Source organism: Populus nigra, chromosome 14, assembly GCF_951802175.1.
Source record: "Populus nigra chromosome 14, ddPopNigr1.1, whole genome shotgun sequence".
Taxonomy (NCBI): Eukaryota; Viridiplantae; Streptophyta; class Magnoliopsida; order Malpighiales; family Salicaceae; genus Populus; species Populus nigra.
In genome coordinates this window covers 14,194,399-14,209,987 of record NC_084865.1, presented here as the reverse complement: position 1 = coordinate 14,209,987, position 15,589 = coordinate 14,194,399, and the positions used below count along the sequence as shown (strand labels likewise).

Below are 15,589 nucleotides of genomic sequence, written 5' to 3'. Positions count from 1 at the left end.
TTAATTTCTGCATGTAAAAAAAATTTAAATTAAGTGGTATTTATTGTTGTTTGATAATATGATGCAAGATAGTGTTTTTTAATTAAAAATATAATAATACATTAAAATCATTGAAAAAACATAAAAATATTAATTTTATAATTTAAAAAATACTTCAAAAAAATAAAACTTAAATTGGAGAATGACACAAGATACAAAGGCGTAAAAGGTGAGAAACTTGGGTTTGAAGTTTAAGGATTTACGTGGGCTTTGTTTAATTAATTTCATCTTTGGCCCACTTATTTTACACGTGTCCATTTTTCTTATAGTTTTGAGCCACGAGTGGGTCCATGGTGGAAAAGGCCGACAGTCACGTAGCTCCTTAAAAGCCCATGCCTCTAAGAGTACTTTTTGTATTGCTGTGGCCGTATATACTTTATGTTATGAACACGTGTTATTATATGGCAGAAATAACAAAAAAATATAACACAAATTAAAAAGTACAAGGCTCAGATTAGTAAAGTAAAAAGAAGGGGATAAAATGGTACGAAATCAAGAATAGAGGGACCGATATGATCTTATGATCAACCTTCTCCTCCTCGTCTCACCTTAAAATTCCAAACCAACAGCTTCCTGTTCTCCTTTTTAATTCTCGAAGCTGGAAAAAAAAAAAAAAAGAGACAAAACATGTCAGTCCTGGGCGACGACGGTCTGGGCTATGATCTAGCCCGGAAGCTTGAAACCCTAGGTATGTGGCGCGCTTGGCTCGGCGACTCTCTCTACTCTAATTTCCTTCATTCCCTCTCTTCTCCTGCCTCATGGCAGTCCTTCATGCGAACCGACGACTCCAAATCAAAGTCCCATTTCCAGCTTCAGCTCCGAGCTCGCGCTCTCTTATTCGATAAAGCCAGCGTCTCTCTCTTTCTCAGATCCAACACTGTTGCTGCAGTTTCCAATCTCAATCCAAATTGTCAGTCCAGAATTTTAACTCCCTTTTCTTTTAAAAATTTTCGGAGAGTGAGCCGCACTTGTTTGATTGATTTTTGTTTTGTTTTTCTTAGATTTACAATTGCACGGTGATGATGTGTACTTCACTCTAGAGGATGAAGATCAACGAAGAGAAGGGGGTGGAGTCGGGGCAACCACTAAGGTTTGTTTTGTTTCGTAATTGAATAATGTCGTCAAATCGAGCTAGTAATAATTTGTTTTTACGAGGAGGAACTCAGGCTCACGCCTTTCGTTTCGTGTTAGTAATTTCGTGTTGTATATTTGCTGTCAGAGGTATAAGAACGAAGAATTGCCTGAAACATGGTATACTCAGTTTATGGAAAAGCGTAAACTTAAAAGGCCATATAGGCTATCATTCGGGGACAGAGAGTCGGACAAACGCTCACCAGAGCAAATGTCTACTTATTTTAGACTTGTTGCTAGGCACAAAAGAAGATGTCAGTATTTGAGCTCTGGAAATTCTAATCTAGAAAGCACTTCAAATATGCGATCTGGTTCTGCTTTAGATGGGTCTCACTCGGTGGATGATGACTTTGTCTTTTTCCCCGAGACAATGTTTATGTTCAACTGTGTACCCGATAGTGCAATCCCACCAATAATTAGAGCTCGAGACAATCAGAAAATAGAGTTCCGTGGAGCTTTTGATTCATTGCCTCAGACCAGAAATCCTGTAATGATAGAGAGGCTTGGTATTAGTGTGGAACAAGGTGGGAGTTTACATCGTGGGAAAAATGGGCCTGAAGGTCATAAAAAACTCAGTGAAGAGCAAGCTTTGCAGATGTCTCAAAAGGTAGTAGCCTGCTTGCTAACAAGAGTTGGTTTTGATGGCGCATCAGAAATTCCCATGGAAGTCTTCTCTCAATTGCTTAGGTGTCATATTTCTAAACTAGGCCGTATCTTGAGAGTACTTGCTGATAGCTACAGAAAACAGTGTTCATCAGTTGAGCTACTTAAGATGTTTCTCCAAACAGCAGGGTTTAGGTGAGTTTGAAAACCTTGAACCATTTTTCATGGTTTCTTTTTTCTCTCTTCTTCTTTCATTTCATGCCATTTCTCTAAACTCCCAAGAGGTATTTTGAACTCAAAGCTAAATAATCAAGTATAGTTTCTAGGATGTTAATGTTATCAGATGCAACTTTGTTTAACCTGAGTCTTTCTGCAAAGGATTTAAAATGCTCATTTTACTGCATTCGTTCCCTTAGTTACTCATGCAATTGTGCATTTATTTCATCTAATACTCATGGTATATTGGTATAAACATTTATGAAGCAAGTTTGCTATTTTTAAGAAGGTGATGACACAAGAAGGCCACATCATGTACCTCCTTTAAAGTTCTAACTAGCAGCATGCTGCTGCTTTTTAAAGGCACGTGTCATGCTGTAGCCCAGTTTGCATGCCATCTTGCTGTTTTTTTTTTCCTTTGAAGTCTTCCAAAGTTACCAACTTCTTGAATGTGTCTTTTGTTTCCAGCTAACTGAAACAATTGTAAGCTACAACAAAAAGCAACTGCACAAACACATAACAAAGTTGTATCCTGGCTAGAAATTATAAAAATGAAATTAGTGGATTTCTCTCATCTATGCCCATGGCCGGTGCTTTGTGCCAAAGGTGTGCCTAGTTGACATTGCCTTTCTTATGACTTGTCCAGTGTTTAAGCTCTATAGCCTTATGCCCGATTCTTTTTATCTTAATCAGCATGCCTAATGCTTAAGGCAAGCTTTTAACAACATTTCCCACACTTTTTTTAATATTCAAGAAGTTACTTTTATGTAACATTAACTCCCATACTTTAAAGAAAACTTCATCTGTGAAAACTTAAAAATGTCATGATATAATGGATTTTTTGAGCTCTGATTATTCACAAATCCCCAATCACTTGTGTATAATAGCTATATGTATAATAGTAAATGGAGAGAAATAAAATTTGTGAAGCCCAAAGGTGTTTCTTGTGAAAATTTCAGTCATTTTAGTATGTTTCCATTTTTGTTTTTTGCCTTCGGAAATGCTTTTCTTCCTGCATTTGTTCCTTACTTTGAATGGTTACTTAGTGAGTATGCAACTGCTATCGACCTTCACAGGTTGGTCATATAGTAATTGCAGAGCAACAAATTGAAAGACCTATTGGGCCCATATCAAGTCGATGTGAGGGTCAAATGCTTAAATATTTTGATCATGCATTATGAAAAATGAATATATTTGATAGGGAACTTCAATGGCTTTGAAAGTTCAAATGACAGATAGAGTTGGTTTGATGACCAACAGCTAATGTTTTGGTCAGACACTTGGCCTTTTACCATGATGACATTTGTTGGCCAATATCCAATGTGATCCACCTTTAGCTTGTGTTTGTAGACCAAATTCAAGTTGAAGCAAGCTTTATAGAATGCTCAAATCATGGTTGAACCGTGAATGCTGCACATGGGATTTGAAAGGTTGTTAACTTGCGCACTAAGGAAAATAAAATCAACAGATTGAAGGATGCTGCCCCTACCAGTGAAAAGAGCTCTTCTATGAAGGTGATGAGGGAAACCAGCAAGGTCATTCAGAAGCATCCTCAACAAAAAGATGGAAGTTAAGAATCCCATGCAATGGTCAATAAAATGAAGGAGTTTCTTTAGACTAGGTGGAAGTTCGAGAGATACTCTGATGTTTAGTTCTTTATTATGGTTTAGGTTTGGGTTTTTCTGATTTTTCTTTTGTCGGGTGGTCGAGGGTGGGGGAGGGTGTTTGGATTATGTTGGGAATTCTTTTCAGAGGAGCCTTTAAGAGGGTGATAGTGGCAATTGAATTTTGATTCACTGCTGAGCCTATGGCATGGACAATCTTTGTCTTGATTTGATTGAAGTGGAGCTGATCCTCAAAATTTTGTTTTCATTAGAGGGTGGTTGGCTCACAAAATCAGAAGGGGCGAGTCTGGAATATTATAATCAGGTTATTATTATGCATGACTCATTTCAGGAATGCTGGTTTTCAAAATTTAACTTTACTTTACCCACAGCTTAATGGGGAGATCTTATTTTTTGAGCTATTGGGAGTTGAAATTTAACATTATGACAGATATTTTCTCTCTATTTAAACTATGAAGGCAAGGGGCCTTCATTTTAATAGTTATATATCTTAAATACCTACAGGGCTTCCAAGAGAGAACAAGTTTGAGTATGATATTCTTCTATGTCAGCCAGACACAAAAGTCTGACATATTTTGGGTTCTCTTAGGTGTTTCATTTCCCGTAGTTATCCTGAGGAAAGCAGCATTCCATGAACCAAATGCACCTTCGTTTCATTTTGTTTTGTTGTTTTAGGGAAGAGGGTGGTGGTGGAAGGGGATAAATGAAGCTTTTCTACATGTCTGATTTGATCTGAAAGCTTTGGAAAACAGACATCATGCTTGACTTCCATGCTATTAATTATCAAATGTATGCAATGGAAATCTCTAACCTATCTTGGATCTTTGGAAGCTTCTTTTCTAGTTCCAGTATTTTTATAAAGCTTAGCAATCACATTGCTTACCTTTGCATATCCTTCAAAATTCCTCCTCAATGTTTTATATCAAGGTCTTCTATATAGTTTAGCTTTTTATTAGTTTTGTTGCGTCTTTTACTCAGCCAGAAAACCCAAAACCCTGTTCGTCTTATCATCTCTATAAAGTCTTGAATTACTGCTTTTAGTCTTGGTGATTTTATATGGATGAGGTATCATTATCATTTAACCCCCTGAATCAATGAGTCTTTCCTCACATTCTTTTAATGTTAGACTGTTCAGCTATTGTCTGGCATATACTGCAATGTGTGGTGTGTTAGTGTTTTGATATTTTTCATTATTGTGGCATAGTAGTGTTTGTATTAACCCTAGGATTTAGGCTTGTTTGCATTTAATTGCATGAAGACTCAGTGGTGATTAATTGTTCTGTTGCCTTATCTAGTAACCCCACCTTGCATTTTCATGGTACTATTGATTTTCTATCAGCCCATTATATGTAATAACTACCCCCTTTCCAACCCAATGATTCTGTCTGTTTTAAGTACTTCTGATTTTCCTTCTTTATAAACTTGGTTTTTTGTACTATTCATTTTCTATTATATCCATTGTCTAACATTTTCCCTTTTGCTGCAAGTAATTTGGCCGCCTTGATGGAGATTGTTAAGGAAGGTGCTAGAAATACTGCAGAACCGACCCGCCAACAAGCACACGGAATCCAGTCACAATTTCATTCTCAGCACCAGAATCTTCTTCGACTACCTCAGCAAGTATGCAATATACATCAATATCTTTGTATTGTGATGCATTTTCCCAGTTCTGACCTTTCTGCTAATTTATTCCTTTTGGTCTCGGGGTTCTTGGGTTGGAGAAACTGATTCAAATTGTAGCTGGAACTTTTCCTTCTGGCATAAATTTGATCACGTGAAGCTTAGCACATTAAAGGAAACGGCTCTTTTCAATTTCTTTTGGTTTGAAAAAATATCCTTACACCAAGGTTGTCCTCAAAAGAGAAGGGTCCTTGTGAGCTTTTATGCAGACATGTTCGGTTATTTCCTAGTACTTCATAATTGAACTCCAGTTTTTGACTAGCTGGGCTTCCAATTTTTCATATAAGCTCCCGTGGTTCTTAAAGTTCCAACACTTGAATAGCGTTCACCTCCTAGCCTCAACTGTATTTTGAGATGGTTATTGGAGAAAATTGCCTTATAACCCTGCCTATGGGGATTGTGTGGAGAGTATTAGGATGGATACCCTTTACTATCTACAGTACCTGTGGGCTTTAAAAGCTTTTTTGTGTTGACCGTCACATTTCATCATATTTCTGTAACAATGTTATGATAAGTTGATAACTGGGTTTTGATCTATGATGAAGCTACAGATCCCAAGACAAATGCATCCACAGATGCAGCCAATGGTTCATTCCCAAAATTTAACATTTCAGCAGCAGCAGCAGCAATTGGAGAGATTGCGTAGGCGCCAAACATCCACTCCTCGCCCTGGTATGGATGTGGACAAGGACAAGCCTTTGGTACAAGTAAAGGTTGAAAACCCACCGGAATTGCCGTTGGATAATAATGCCTTCAATGCTTTCCATTCCAGACAGCCACAGATGCAGATGCGGCATCAACAAATTGCTGCAATGTCAAATCTCCACGCTCAGCCTAACAATCAGCTCAGGCAGTTGGCATCCCTCCAAGTTCCCCAAATGCAAACATCGTAAGGAGAACAAATTTTGCTAGACTTGTTATGCTTGCTGGACTTCTAAGACACTATGATTTGCCTGCAGGAACATGGTTATGGTGAGGGCTCCACCGGTGAAGGTTGAAGGTTTTCAGGAATTGATGGGTGGGGATGCGGCATTAAAACATGACACCGAGGAAAATAAGCTAACCTCTCCATCAAGTAAATAACTTATGTAAGTAGTCTACAATATATCCGTGTAGTTCAATTTGTAGGAAATATCAATACATATTCTAATTGAAGCTCTTCGCCAACATTGGGAGAGACATTCATGCCTATACCACTCTTGTACAAGAATGAGCTGGATTCAACTGTCCAATGGACAATGACGCACTGTCCAAGTTACACACGGGATTCATTAATTAAATAAAAAACGTTGTGCAGGTCACATGATAATCTTTGGCTTCTGTGGACTCCCCATATTCCTCTGGCAACACAAGGCAAGGCAAGGCTACCCTGGCAAAGCAAGACGATTTCTCCAAGCAAATTCTGGAAGAAAGGAAGTACACGGAAGACAAGTGAAGGAAGATGGTGTCCCCATGTTGACATTAGGATAAATATTTGACAAGTGTCTTGGGAGGTTGTTTCTCATTATTAATCCGAGTGCTAGGTATTTATTTGTCTACCACTAAATATGTAAACAAGCATTTGTAATAAAAACGTATAAACCAAACTCTTCATAGCAGTTCTTACTTCTTACCCTTTCTATTATAAAAATAGGATAACATGGACAGAAAAAAATAGTGTTTTTATTTTTGTTTCTGGATCATTGTTTTATGGTCCAACCAAACATTTAAAATAGTTATTTTTTCATGAAATTTGATTTTTAAGAGAATTTGTTTTCCCTAACAAGGCTTGGGTAGAATTTTCTCTCTCTCTCAAGTAGCATATTTTTTGTCCATTCTGAAACTTCTTGGCTGGTTTGGCTTGAAAAATAAAGTTAGGGCAAAATTGAACCGAATATTTATATTAATAAATTTTTTTTTTTAACCAACTGCTTGATTTGGCTTGTTTGATATTTGATTTATTCGGTTTAAAAACCAAATAAATTGAAAAATTATTTTTTTTTCTTTCAACTTTTATTTTTACAAAATAAAAAAAAATTATAAAAATATTAAAAATTAAAAATTAAATATATAGAACCAAATTGAAATATTTTTACAAGATTCAATTCGGATTAGAGTTACTCAAAGTTTCTTAAAAAAATTCAGAATTCAGGATCAAGCAGAGGTGGATCCAGAGGCTTCACATAAATTTTTTAAAAAATTTTCATATGCTTGGAGACATGTGAGACCACTTGAGTTTTAGGGGTATTTAATATTGTGAGAGTTTTTATGGTTTAGAAAAAAATTAATTAAAAAAATTATTTTTACTTGTAGTTGGTTGGATTAAATTATGTATTTGATTAAGATTGTAGTTGAAATTGTTATTGAATAAAAAATAGTTCAAAAGTTTTTGATTAAAACTATGAAAATGATATTACTAATAAAATATTTTAAAAAAACTTGTATTAATTTATTAGCTTGCAATTATATTAATATGTATTGGATTATTAATATATCATAACTACAACAATTAGATATTATGGTTATATTTTTATTATTTTATTAAACTAGCTGCAATCTTATCATAAACATAATCAATTCGAGAAGGTTTTTAGTATTCATGGTTTTGCAAATATAAAATGGCATCGGTTATGTAGTGTTATTAATACCATTATAAATTGAGTTTATGTTTTTGTAAAGATTACACAGGTGTTTTTCATAAAATTTTCCATCTATTTTTCCACACTCCAAATATATTTTCTATCATACAATGTATCAACAAGTGTGTATGATTGAATATTTTATCTTGATTTTTTAATTATTTTTACCGATAAAATTCTAGCAAGTTATATCCTTTATCTTTTTATGAAATATTCATATTTATTTGAATATCCATGATTTTTTATATATTACCGGTTTATTTTCCTTGAGTAATCTTTTTATATACGAGAAATTGATTATCCAGAAGTTATACAATCTCTGCATTTATATCATTTCATCCATTTATATATTTTTTTTGAACTCAAAATAATCAAAGCTACATTTTAAACCTCTATCCATTTAATTTATGAAATCAAAATCAGTAAAGTTACCAATCTCCTAAGCAATGCAACCGAGAAAGAAAAAGATTAGAACCACGAGTGTTTATAAGAATTATCAATAGCAGATCAACGATTCCTGCAGCAATAAATAGGGATACAGTTTCAAAAGTGAACAAGGTCTGATTATGTGCTATATATTTTTAAGAACAAGCACGGTTGAAATTAAAGAAATATTAGAAAAGGAATTTACTCAGATTTTTTTGCTGAAAACACTCGGCTGTACACGAAAAAAGGAATTACAAGATTTAAAAAAAACATATTAGGCGGTGATTTCTGTAAATCTTGGTTGTTGATGGTGGTTTGTGTAATTCCGGTGATGGTTTGTGGGTTTCGCAATGTTTGTGGCTAAAAAAAGAGAAATAAATAGAGGTTGTTCAAAAAGAGAAGGAGATCAATGAAGAGGTTAAGAAAAGTGGACGATGAGAATAATTGTTTTAATGGATTCCCACGAGAGCAGGGAAGAGAGGATAGAGAGATATTGTGATCAACAAGAAGAAGAAGAAGAAGAAAAACGTCTTCTATCTTCAAGTACTTTTTACACAGGAATTTTAAAAGCAGATCTAGAAGCATGCTTTTTGATTAAAAACTCGTGGCTGGCTTCAATTACTTTTTGCACAAGAATTTTAAAAGTAGGTGAAGCATGCTTTTGATTAACTTGTGGTTGGACCGCGTTTTGACATGAATCCCACTTTCTTAAACCTGTGTTTTGATATTTTACCAAATTATTGTGGTGATACTGCACCACACTTTCGACTACAAAAACAATCACCCTCGTAGTCACGCCACTTTTGCCACGGAAAGAGGTTCTAGTAATTAATTCCGTGCAACTAATACTCTGAAAAAGATTCCGCTCCTTTTCCTCTTCTCCACTCAATGCAGCAGCAGCAGAAGCACCACCGTCACAAGGGTCCTCCACGAAAGCCGTTGATCGAGCTCCAACCGGGTCAGGTTGCATTCCGAGTAGTCTGTCATGTTTCGAAAATCGGTGGTCTCATCAGCCACTCCAGCTCCGTAATATCCCCAATCTGGCTTGAAGCCGGTTGCCTTGTTCACTGCGAGGAGGCGGTGAAGGGATCGGAGCACCGGGTGATAGTGGTGGTGGGGTCCGCGTCCCTAGAGAAGAAAATCGCGGTGGGTGAAGGTGAGACGGTGGAAGTGTCTGGAGCGCAGGAGGCGGTGGTTAGGGTTTTAGAGAGGATGTGGAGGGTGGATGGGAAGAAGGATGGTGGTGAGTACGAGGGTTATTGTGGACTTTTGGCCAATACGTCGCAGATTGGTGCCGTTGTGGGTAGAGAAGGCAGGAATATCAAGAGAATGAAGAGAGCTAGTGGGGCCCATATCTGGATTCTCCCGGCTCCACTATGCGCTTTGAAGGAAGATCAATTAATTCAGGTTTAATTCTTCTTTTTTCTTGTCCTACAGATTTGTCCTATAATAATTCATGATAAATTTTGTGTTTTTGTAGGAGAGAAATATAATTTTTTTACATCGTAGTTTAAGAAAAATAAAATCTTTTATATTATCTGAAATGAAATTTGAAAAAATTGGTGTATGAAAAAAAAAAAGATTACAGGCAGTAGCACTGTGGCTGTAAAGAAAGCAGTGATTGCTGTAACTAGCTGCCTTCAAGATTATCCTCCATGCGAGAAGGATGAAGTGGGTTTAGGACTTGGAGCTGTTAGGAGAAGGAGAAGTGGTTCCTCTGGTGATCCAAATGCTGAATTCTCTCCTCATTCGTGTTCCCTGCTACCCACATATTCTGAAAATATTGAAACTGATGGAGACCATAAGAAACCTAATGAACAATCACAAGTTCAATTTAGGATGATCTGCTCCCATGGTGCAGCTGGGATCATCATAGGCAAGGGAGGGTCTGTAGTCAGAGCTCTGCAAAATCAAACTGGTGCTTCTATCATCTTTGCTCCTCCTATAACCAACTCCGATGACCGTCTAGTTACTGTTTCTGCATTGGAGAACCTTGAATCATCCCACTCTCCTGCACAGAATGCACTTCTTCTTGTCTTTGATAGATCTATTGAGCATGACATTGAAAGAGCTCGTTCCTTGGGCTTGATTGAGGAAATTACCGTGACAGCGACCCTCCTGCTGCCATCAAATAGGGTCTCTTGTTTGATTGGAAGAGGAGGTAGGGTAGATTCAGAAATGATAGAAACAACTGGTGCTGATATACAGATAATGCAAGGGGACCAATTCTTTGATTTCGCTTCAAAGAATGATGCAGTAGTGCAGGTGCAATTTTTATCGTATTACTTTTTTTTTTTAATTTGTTGTCAAGTTATTGTGACATTAAAAGGATTTTAGTATACAACACAAACTGGGTTTAAGTATGTCATTGAGTCTAATAATCATTGCTTAATGTGATTTTTGGTGCTGCCGTGATTTGTGCTTGTAATCAGTTATCTGCTCCTCTCCCTCCAAGAACAATCAACACTTCTTCATCACCTGTCGTTGTCATCATCTAGTTTGGTTAGCAAATTTCACCTCTTCTTGTAACATTTTCAAAGCTCTACCAGTTCTCTGCGCATCAGTTGTATTTATATGTTTTTTTTTCATTTATCTTAATATATAAAATTTTGATGTCTTTGCTGTTTGTTGTGTAGATGTGCAATATTTTAAATGTAGCAAGAGTTCTGTCACTTATCGTTTGCCTTTTGTTCTTTGATATTGCCTGATGCTTTCTAAGTAGAGGATTTTTCTTGATCATCCAGGATGAAAACTGGTATTGAACTATAGATAGATACTGGAATGTTTATACCTTGTAATGGAGTGTGATCAGCCAACATGGTAAAGTATTTGGAGCTTCTATTGAAGATTTATGTCTTCTTCTTTTTTTTTTGAATTCCCAGTCCCGTATCTACCTGGTTAAAATCTTTGGTACCACCTACCTAGCGATTTATTCCCAAACTGTTATATGTTTTGCAGATTACAGGTGAGGAGAAAAATGTACAGAATGCTCTGTTTCAAGTTACCTGTAAGCTGAGGGAGAATCTTTTGCCTACCGAGATGCTCAATGGATTGAGGGCAGGGAGCCCCTATAGAAGAGCGGGGGAGATCACCATGTTGCATCAATCAGCTGGCGAATCTCTCGATTCCAATCAGGAAACAAGCTTTGGAAAAAGAGTGGATCAAGTACGTGATGCTCCTTCCTCATTGCTGCAGTTACCACAGGTGAAGATTTTCTCTTCACTTGTTTGCAGTTTTAAATTATCTGAATTGAAATTTGAAAAAATTGGTGTTTGAAAAAAAAAAAAAAAGATTACAGGGAGTAGATCTGTGGCCATAAAGAAAGCAGTGATTGATGTAACTAGCTGCCTTCAAGATTGTCCTCCATACGAGAAGGATGAGGTGGATTTAAGCCTTGGAGCTGGTAGGAGAAGAAGTGGTTCCTCTGGTGAACCAATGTGTTCCCTGCTACCCACATATTCTGAAAATATTGCAACTGATGGAGACCATAAGAAACCTAAGGAACAATCACAAGTTCAATTTAGGATGATCTGCTCCCATGGTGCAGCTGGGAGCATCATAGGCACAGGAGGATCCATAGTCAGAGCTCTGCAAAATCAAACTGGTGCTTCTATCAGCTTTGCTCCTCCTATAACCAACTCCGATGACCGTCTAGTTACTGTTTCTGCATTGGAGAACCTTGAATCATCGCACTCTCCTGCACAGAATGCACTTCTTCTTGTCTTTGCTAGATCTATTGAGCATGACATTGAAAGAGCTCGTTCCTTGGGTTTGATTGAGGAAATTACCGTGACAGCAACCCTCCTGCTGCCATCAAATAGGGTCTCTTGTTTGATTGGAAGAGTAGGTAGGGTAGATTCAGAAATGATAGAAACAACTGGTGCTGACATACAGATATTGCAAGGGGACCAAATCTTTGATTTCTCTTCAAAGAATGATGTAGTAGTGCAGGTGTGATTCTGATTGTCTTAATTTTTTTTTTCTGTTTTCAAGTTATTGTGAAATAAAGAGGATTTTAGCATACGACATAAACTGGGTTGAAGTATGTCATTGAGTCTAATATTTGTTGCTTAATATGATTTTTGGTGCTACTGTGATTTGTGCTTCTAAACAGTTATGTGCTCCTCTCCCTCCAAGAACAATCAACACTTCTTCATTACCTGTCGTTGTCATCATCTAGTTTGGTTAGCAAATTTCACCTCTTCTTGTAACATTTTCAGAGCACTACCAGTTCTCTGCGCATCAGTTGTATTTGTATTTTTTTTCCATTTAACATATTATATAAAATTTTGATGTTTTTGCTGTTTGTTGTGTAGATATGCAATATTTTAAATGTACCAAGAGTTCTGTCACTTATCAGTTGCCTTTTGTTCTTTGATATTGCCTGATGCTTTCAAAGTAGATTTTTCTAGATCATCCAGGATAAAAACTGGTATAGAACTATAGATAGATACTGGAATGTTTATACCTTGTAATGGAGTGTGATCAGCCAACATGGTAAAGCATTTGGAGCTTCTATTGAAGATTTATGTCTTCTTTTTTTTTTTGAATTCCCAGTCCCGTACCTACCTGGTTAAAATCTTTGGTGCCACCTACCTAGCGATTTATTCCCGAACTTTTATATGTTTTGCAGATTACAGGTGAGAAGAAAAATGTACAGAATGCTCTGTTTCAAGTTACCTGTAAGCTGAGGGAGAATCTTTTGCCTACCGAGATGCTCAATGGATTGAGGGCAGGGAGCCCCTATAGAAGAGCGGGGGAGATCACCATGTTGCATCAATCAGCTGGCGAATCTCTCGATTCCAATCAGGAAACAAGCTTTGAAAAAAGAGTGGATCAAGTACGTGATACTCCTTCCTCATTGCTGCAGTTACCACAGGTGAAGATTTTCTCTTCACTTGTTTGCAGTTTTAAATTATCTGGATTGAAATTTGAAAAAATTGGTGTTTTTTTAAAAAAAAAAAGATTACAGGGAGTAGATCTGTGGCCATAAAGAAAGCAGTGATTGATGTAACTAGCTGCCTTCAAGATTGTCCTCCATACGAGAAGGATGAGGTGGATTTAAGCCTTGGAGCTGGTAGGAGAAGAAGTGGTTCCTCTGGTGAACCAATGTGTTCCCTGCTACCCACATATTCTGAAAATATTGCAACTGATGGAGACCATAAGAAACCTAAGGAACAATCACAAGTTCAATTTAGGATGATCTGCTCCCATGGTGCAGCTGGAAGAATCATAGGCACAGGAGGGTCTGTAGTCAGAGCTCTGCAAAATCAAACCGGTGCTTCTATCATCTTTGCTCGTCCTATAAAAAACTCCGATGACCGTCTAGTTACTGTTTCTGCATTGGAGAACCTTGAATCATCCCACTCTCCTGCACAGAATGCACTTCTTCTTGTCTTTGCTAGATCTATTGAGCATGACATTGAAAGAGCTCGATCCTTGGGCTTGATTGAGGAAATTACCGTGACAGCAACCGTCCTGCTGCCATCAAATAGGGTCTCTTGTTTGATTGGAAGAGGAGGTAGGGTAGATTCAGAAATGATAGAAACAACTGGTGCTGATATACAGATAATGCAAGGGGATCAATTCTTTGATTTGGCTTCTAAGAATGATGCAGTAGTGCAGGTGCAATTCTTATCGTCTTACTTTTTTTTATTAGTTTTCAAGTTATTGTGACATTAAAAGGATTTTAGCATACAACATAAACTGGGTTGAAGTATGTCATTGAGTCTAATAATCATTGCTTAATGTGATTTTTGGTGCTGCCGCTATTTGTGCTTGCAATCAGTTATCTGCTCCTCTCCCTCCAAGAACAATCAACACTTCTTCATCACCTGTCGTTGTCATCATCTAGTTTGGTTAGCAAATTTCACCTCTTCTTGTAACATTTTCAGAGCTCTACCAGTTCTCTGCGCATCAGTTGTATTTGGGTGTTTTTTTTTCTTTCCATTTATCTTATTATATAAAATTTTGATGTCTTTGCTGTTTGTTGTGTAGACATGCAATATTTTAAATGTAGCAAGAGTTCTGTCACTTGTCGGTTGCCTTTTGTTCTTTAAAATTGCCTGATGCTTTCAAAGTCGAGAATTTTTCTTGATTATCCAGGATAAAAACTGGTATGGAACTATAGATACATACTGGTAAAGCATTTGGAGCTTCTATAGAAGATTTATGTCTGTTTGTTTTTGAATTCCCATTCCCCTACCTTCTTTTTAAAAACCTTTGGTGCCACCTGCCTAGCGATTTATTCCCAAACTGTTACATGTTTTGCAGATTACTGGTGAGCACAAAAATGTACAGAATGCTCTCTTTCAAGTTACCTGTAAACTGAGGGATAATCTTTTGCCCACCAAGATGCTCAATGGATTGAGGGCGGGGAGCCCCTATAGAAGAGCGGGGGAGAGCACTATGTTGCATCAATCAGCTGGATCAGTCAGCCGGCGAATGTCTCGATTCCAATCAGGAAACAGGTTTGGAAGAAAGAGTGGATCAAGTACGTGATCCTCCTTTAACAAACTTGCAACAAGGGGAAGATTTTCTCTTCCCTTGTTTGCAGTTTTATATGTAGTTCAGCCCAAAATGTTTGCTGTCATGTGGTCGCGGAAATTGTATAGTGGGCGGACAACATACAGCACAGACAATGAAAGCAGCTCAACCTCCTCTGGCAAGGTTTCAGAACTTGAAAGGGTACCGAGGGAGGTGCTTAATCAGGCACGAGGGAGTTCTGGTGGGGGAGTGCTGGATGGAGACCACTTGTCCTGAATCTCCTGATTATGTTCCAGAAGAAATTTTAACACACTAGGAAATGAGATTTTAGCTGATTAACATAGATATGGTTTGTGTCACACTCCTGCGTGCTTGTCAATTTGAAATAGTACGCTGTAATATTTACCTGTTAATATGGAAGCATTCTTCTTATAGTCAAGGTGCTTTAGGTTGTGAAGATGATGATTTGGATAAAAAATTAAGAAAACATGACTTGGGATATTTGATTCATCGGTGGGATGGGGAAGGAATCGATCTGTTGTGTGCCCAAGTGAGAGACAAATGAAACCTTTTCCATATTTTGCCATATTTGCTTATCTGTGGAAATAAAGGCCAAGAGCATGAACTACATCAAAATTATTTAAATGAAATAAAATTATTGCTTTAATTTCTAATGTCAATGAGAGACATGGTTCAAGGCAGGTAGATTTTGGGATGTCTTGTTCTTCCTTATTTTGGGGAGAGAGATTCTCCAGATATAAAACC

At 37.2% G+C, this 15,589-nt stretch overlaps 2 protein-coding genes and 1 long non-coding RNA gene across 6 annotated transcripts; 2 read left to right on the top strand and 1 right to left on the bottom strand.

Moving 5' to 3' along the window:
• The first annotated feature begins 613 nt into the window (after nt 1–613).
• On the top strand, nt 614–6,892 carry LOC133673523 (uncharacterized). Its single transcript, XM_062094382.1, has 7 exons — nt 614–949; nt 1,041–1,129; nt 1,259–1,968; nt 5,102–5,234; nt 5,840–6,183; nt 6,254–6,382; nt 6,592–6,892. Exons 1-6 carry the CDS (start codon nt 667–669, stop codon nt 6,375–6,377), a joined length of 1,683 nt encoding a protein of 560 aa, XP_061950366.1. The 5' UTR covers nt 614–666; the 3' UTR covers nt 6,378–6,382; nt 6,592–6,892.
• Nucleotides 6,893–8,285: 1,393 nt separating this feature from the next.
• On the bottom strand, nt 8,286–8,680 carry LOC133673524 (uncharacterized). The gene is made up of 2 exons (XR_009835002.1): nt 8,544–8,680; nt 8,286–8,429 (listed from the first exon to the last, which is right to left on the bottom strand). It is a non-coding gene; the product is annotated as an uncharacterized LOC133673524 (long non-coding RNA).
• A 290-nt stretch (nt 8,681–8,970) lies between these two features.
• Nucleotides 8,971–15,258, top strand: LOC133673522 (uncharacterized). Of its 4 annotated transcripts, XM_062094381.1 has the most exons (8): nt 8,971–9,745; nt 9,920–10,603; nt 11,297–11,542; nt 11,630–12,289; nt 12,972–13,217; nt 13,304–13,963; nt 14,127–14,196; nt 14,612–14,747. In XM_062094381.1, the coding sequence occupies exons 1-7, from the start codon at nt 9,227–9,229 to the stop codon at nt 14,190–14,192; spliced, it is 3,081 nt and encodes a 1,026-aa protein (XP_061950365.1). In that variant the 5' UTR covers nt 8,971–9,226; the 3' UTR covers nt 14,193–14,196; nt 14,612–14,747. The 4 variants fall into 4 exon arrangements, with proteins under 4 accessions (XP_061950365.1, XP_061950363.1, XP_061950364.1 ...); XM_062094379.1 differs by lacking the exon at nt 14,127–14,196 and having other exon boundaries at nt 11,297–11,503; nt 14,612–15,258; XM_062094380.1 differs by lacking the exon at nt 14,127–14,196 and having other exon boundaries at nt 12,972–13,178; nt 14,612–15,258.
• The last annotated feature ends 331 nt before the right edge of the window (nt 15,259–15,589 follow it).

What these genes read in the sequence shown, in the direction of transcription:
- LOC133673523 (XM_062094382.1), top strand. Translation starts at nt 667, where the DNA reads ATGTCAGTCCTGGGCGACGACGGTCTGGGCTATGATCTAGCCCGGAAG. An exon ending in GAGTCGGGGCAACCACTAAG is followed by an intron (nt 1,130 to 1,258) that starts GTTTGTTTTGTT and finishes ATTTGCTGTCAG; the next exon opens with AGGTATAAGAACGAAGAATT. An exon ending in TTCTTCGACTACCTCAGCAA is followed by an intron (nt 5,235 to 5,839) that starts GTATGCAATATA and finishes TCTATGATGAAG; the next exon opens with CTACAGATCCCAAGACAAAT.
- LOC133673522 (XM_062094378.1), top strand. Translation starts at nt 9,227, where the DNA reads ATGCAGCAGCAGCAGAAGCACCACCGTCACAAGGGTCCTCCACGAAAG. An exon ending in AGAATGATGCAGTAGTGCAG is followed by an intron (nt 10,604 to 11,296) that starts GTGCAATTTTTA and finishes TATGTTTTGCAG; the next exon opens with ATTACAGGTGAGGAGAAAAA. An exon ending in AGAATGATGTAGTAGTGCAG is followed by an intron (nt 12,290 to 12,971) that starts GTGTGATTCTGA and finishes TATGTTTTGCAG; the next exon opens with ATTACAGGTGAGAAGAAAAA.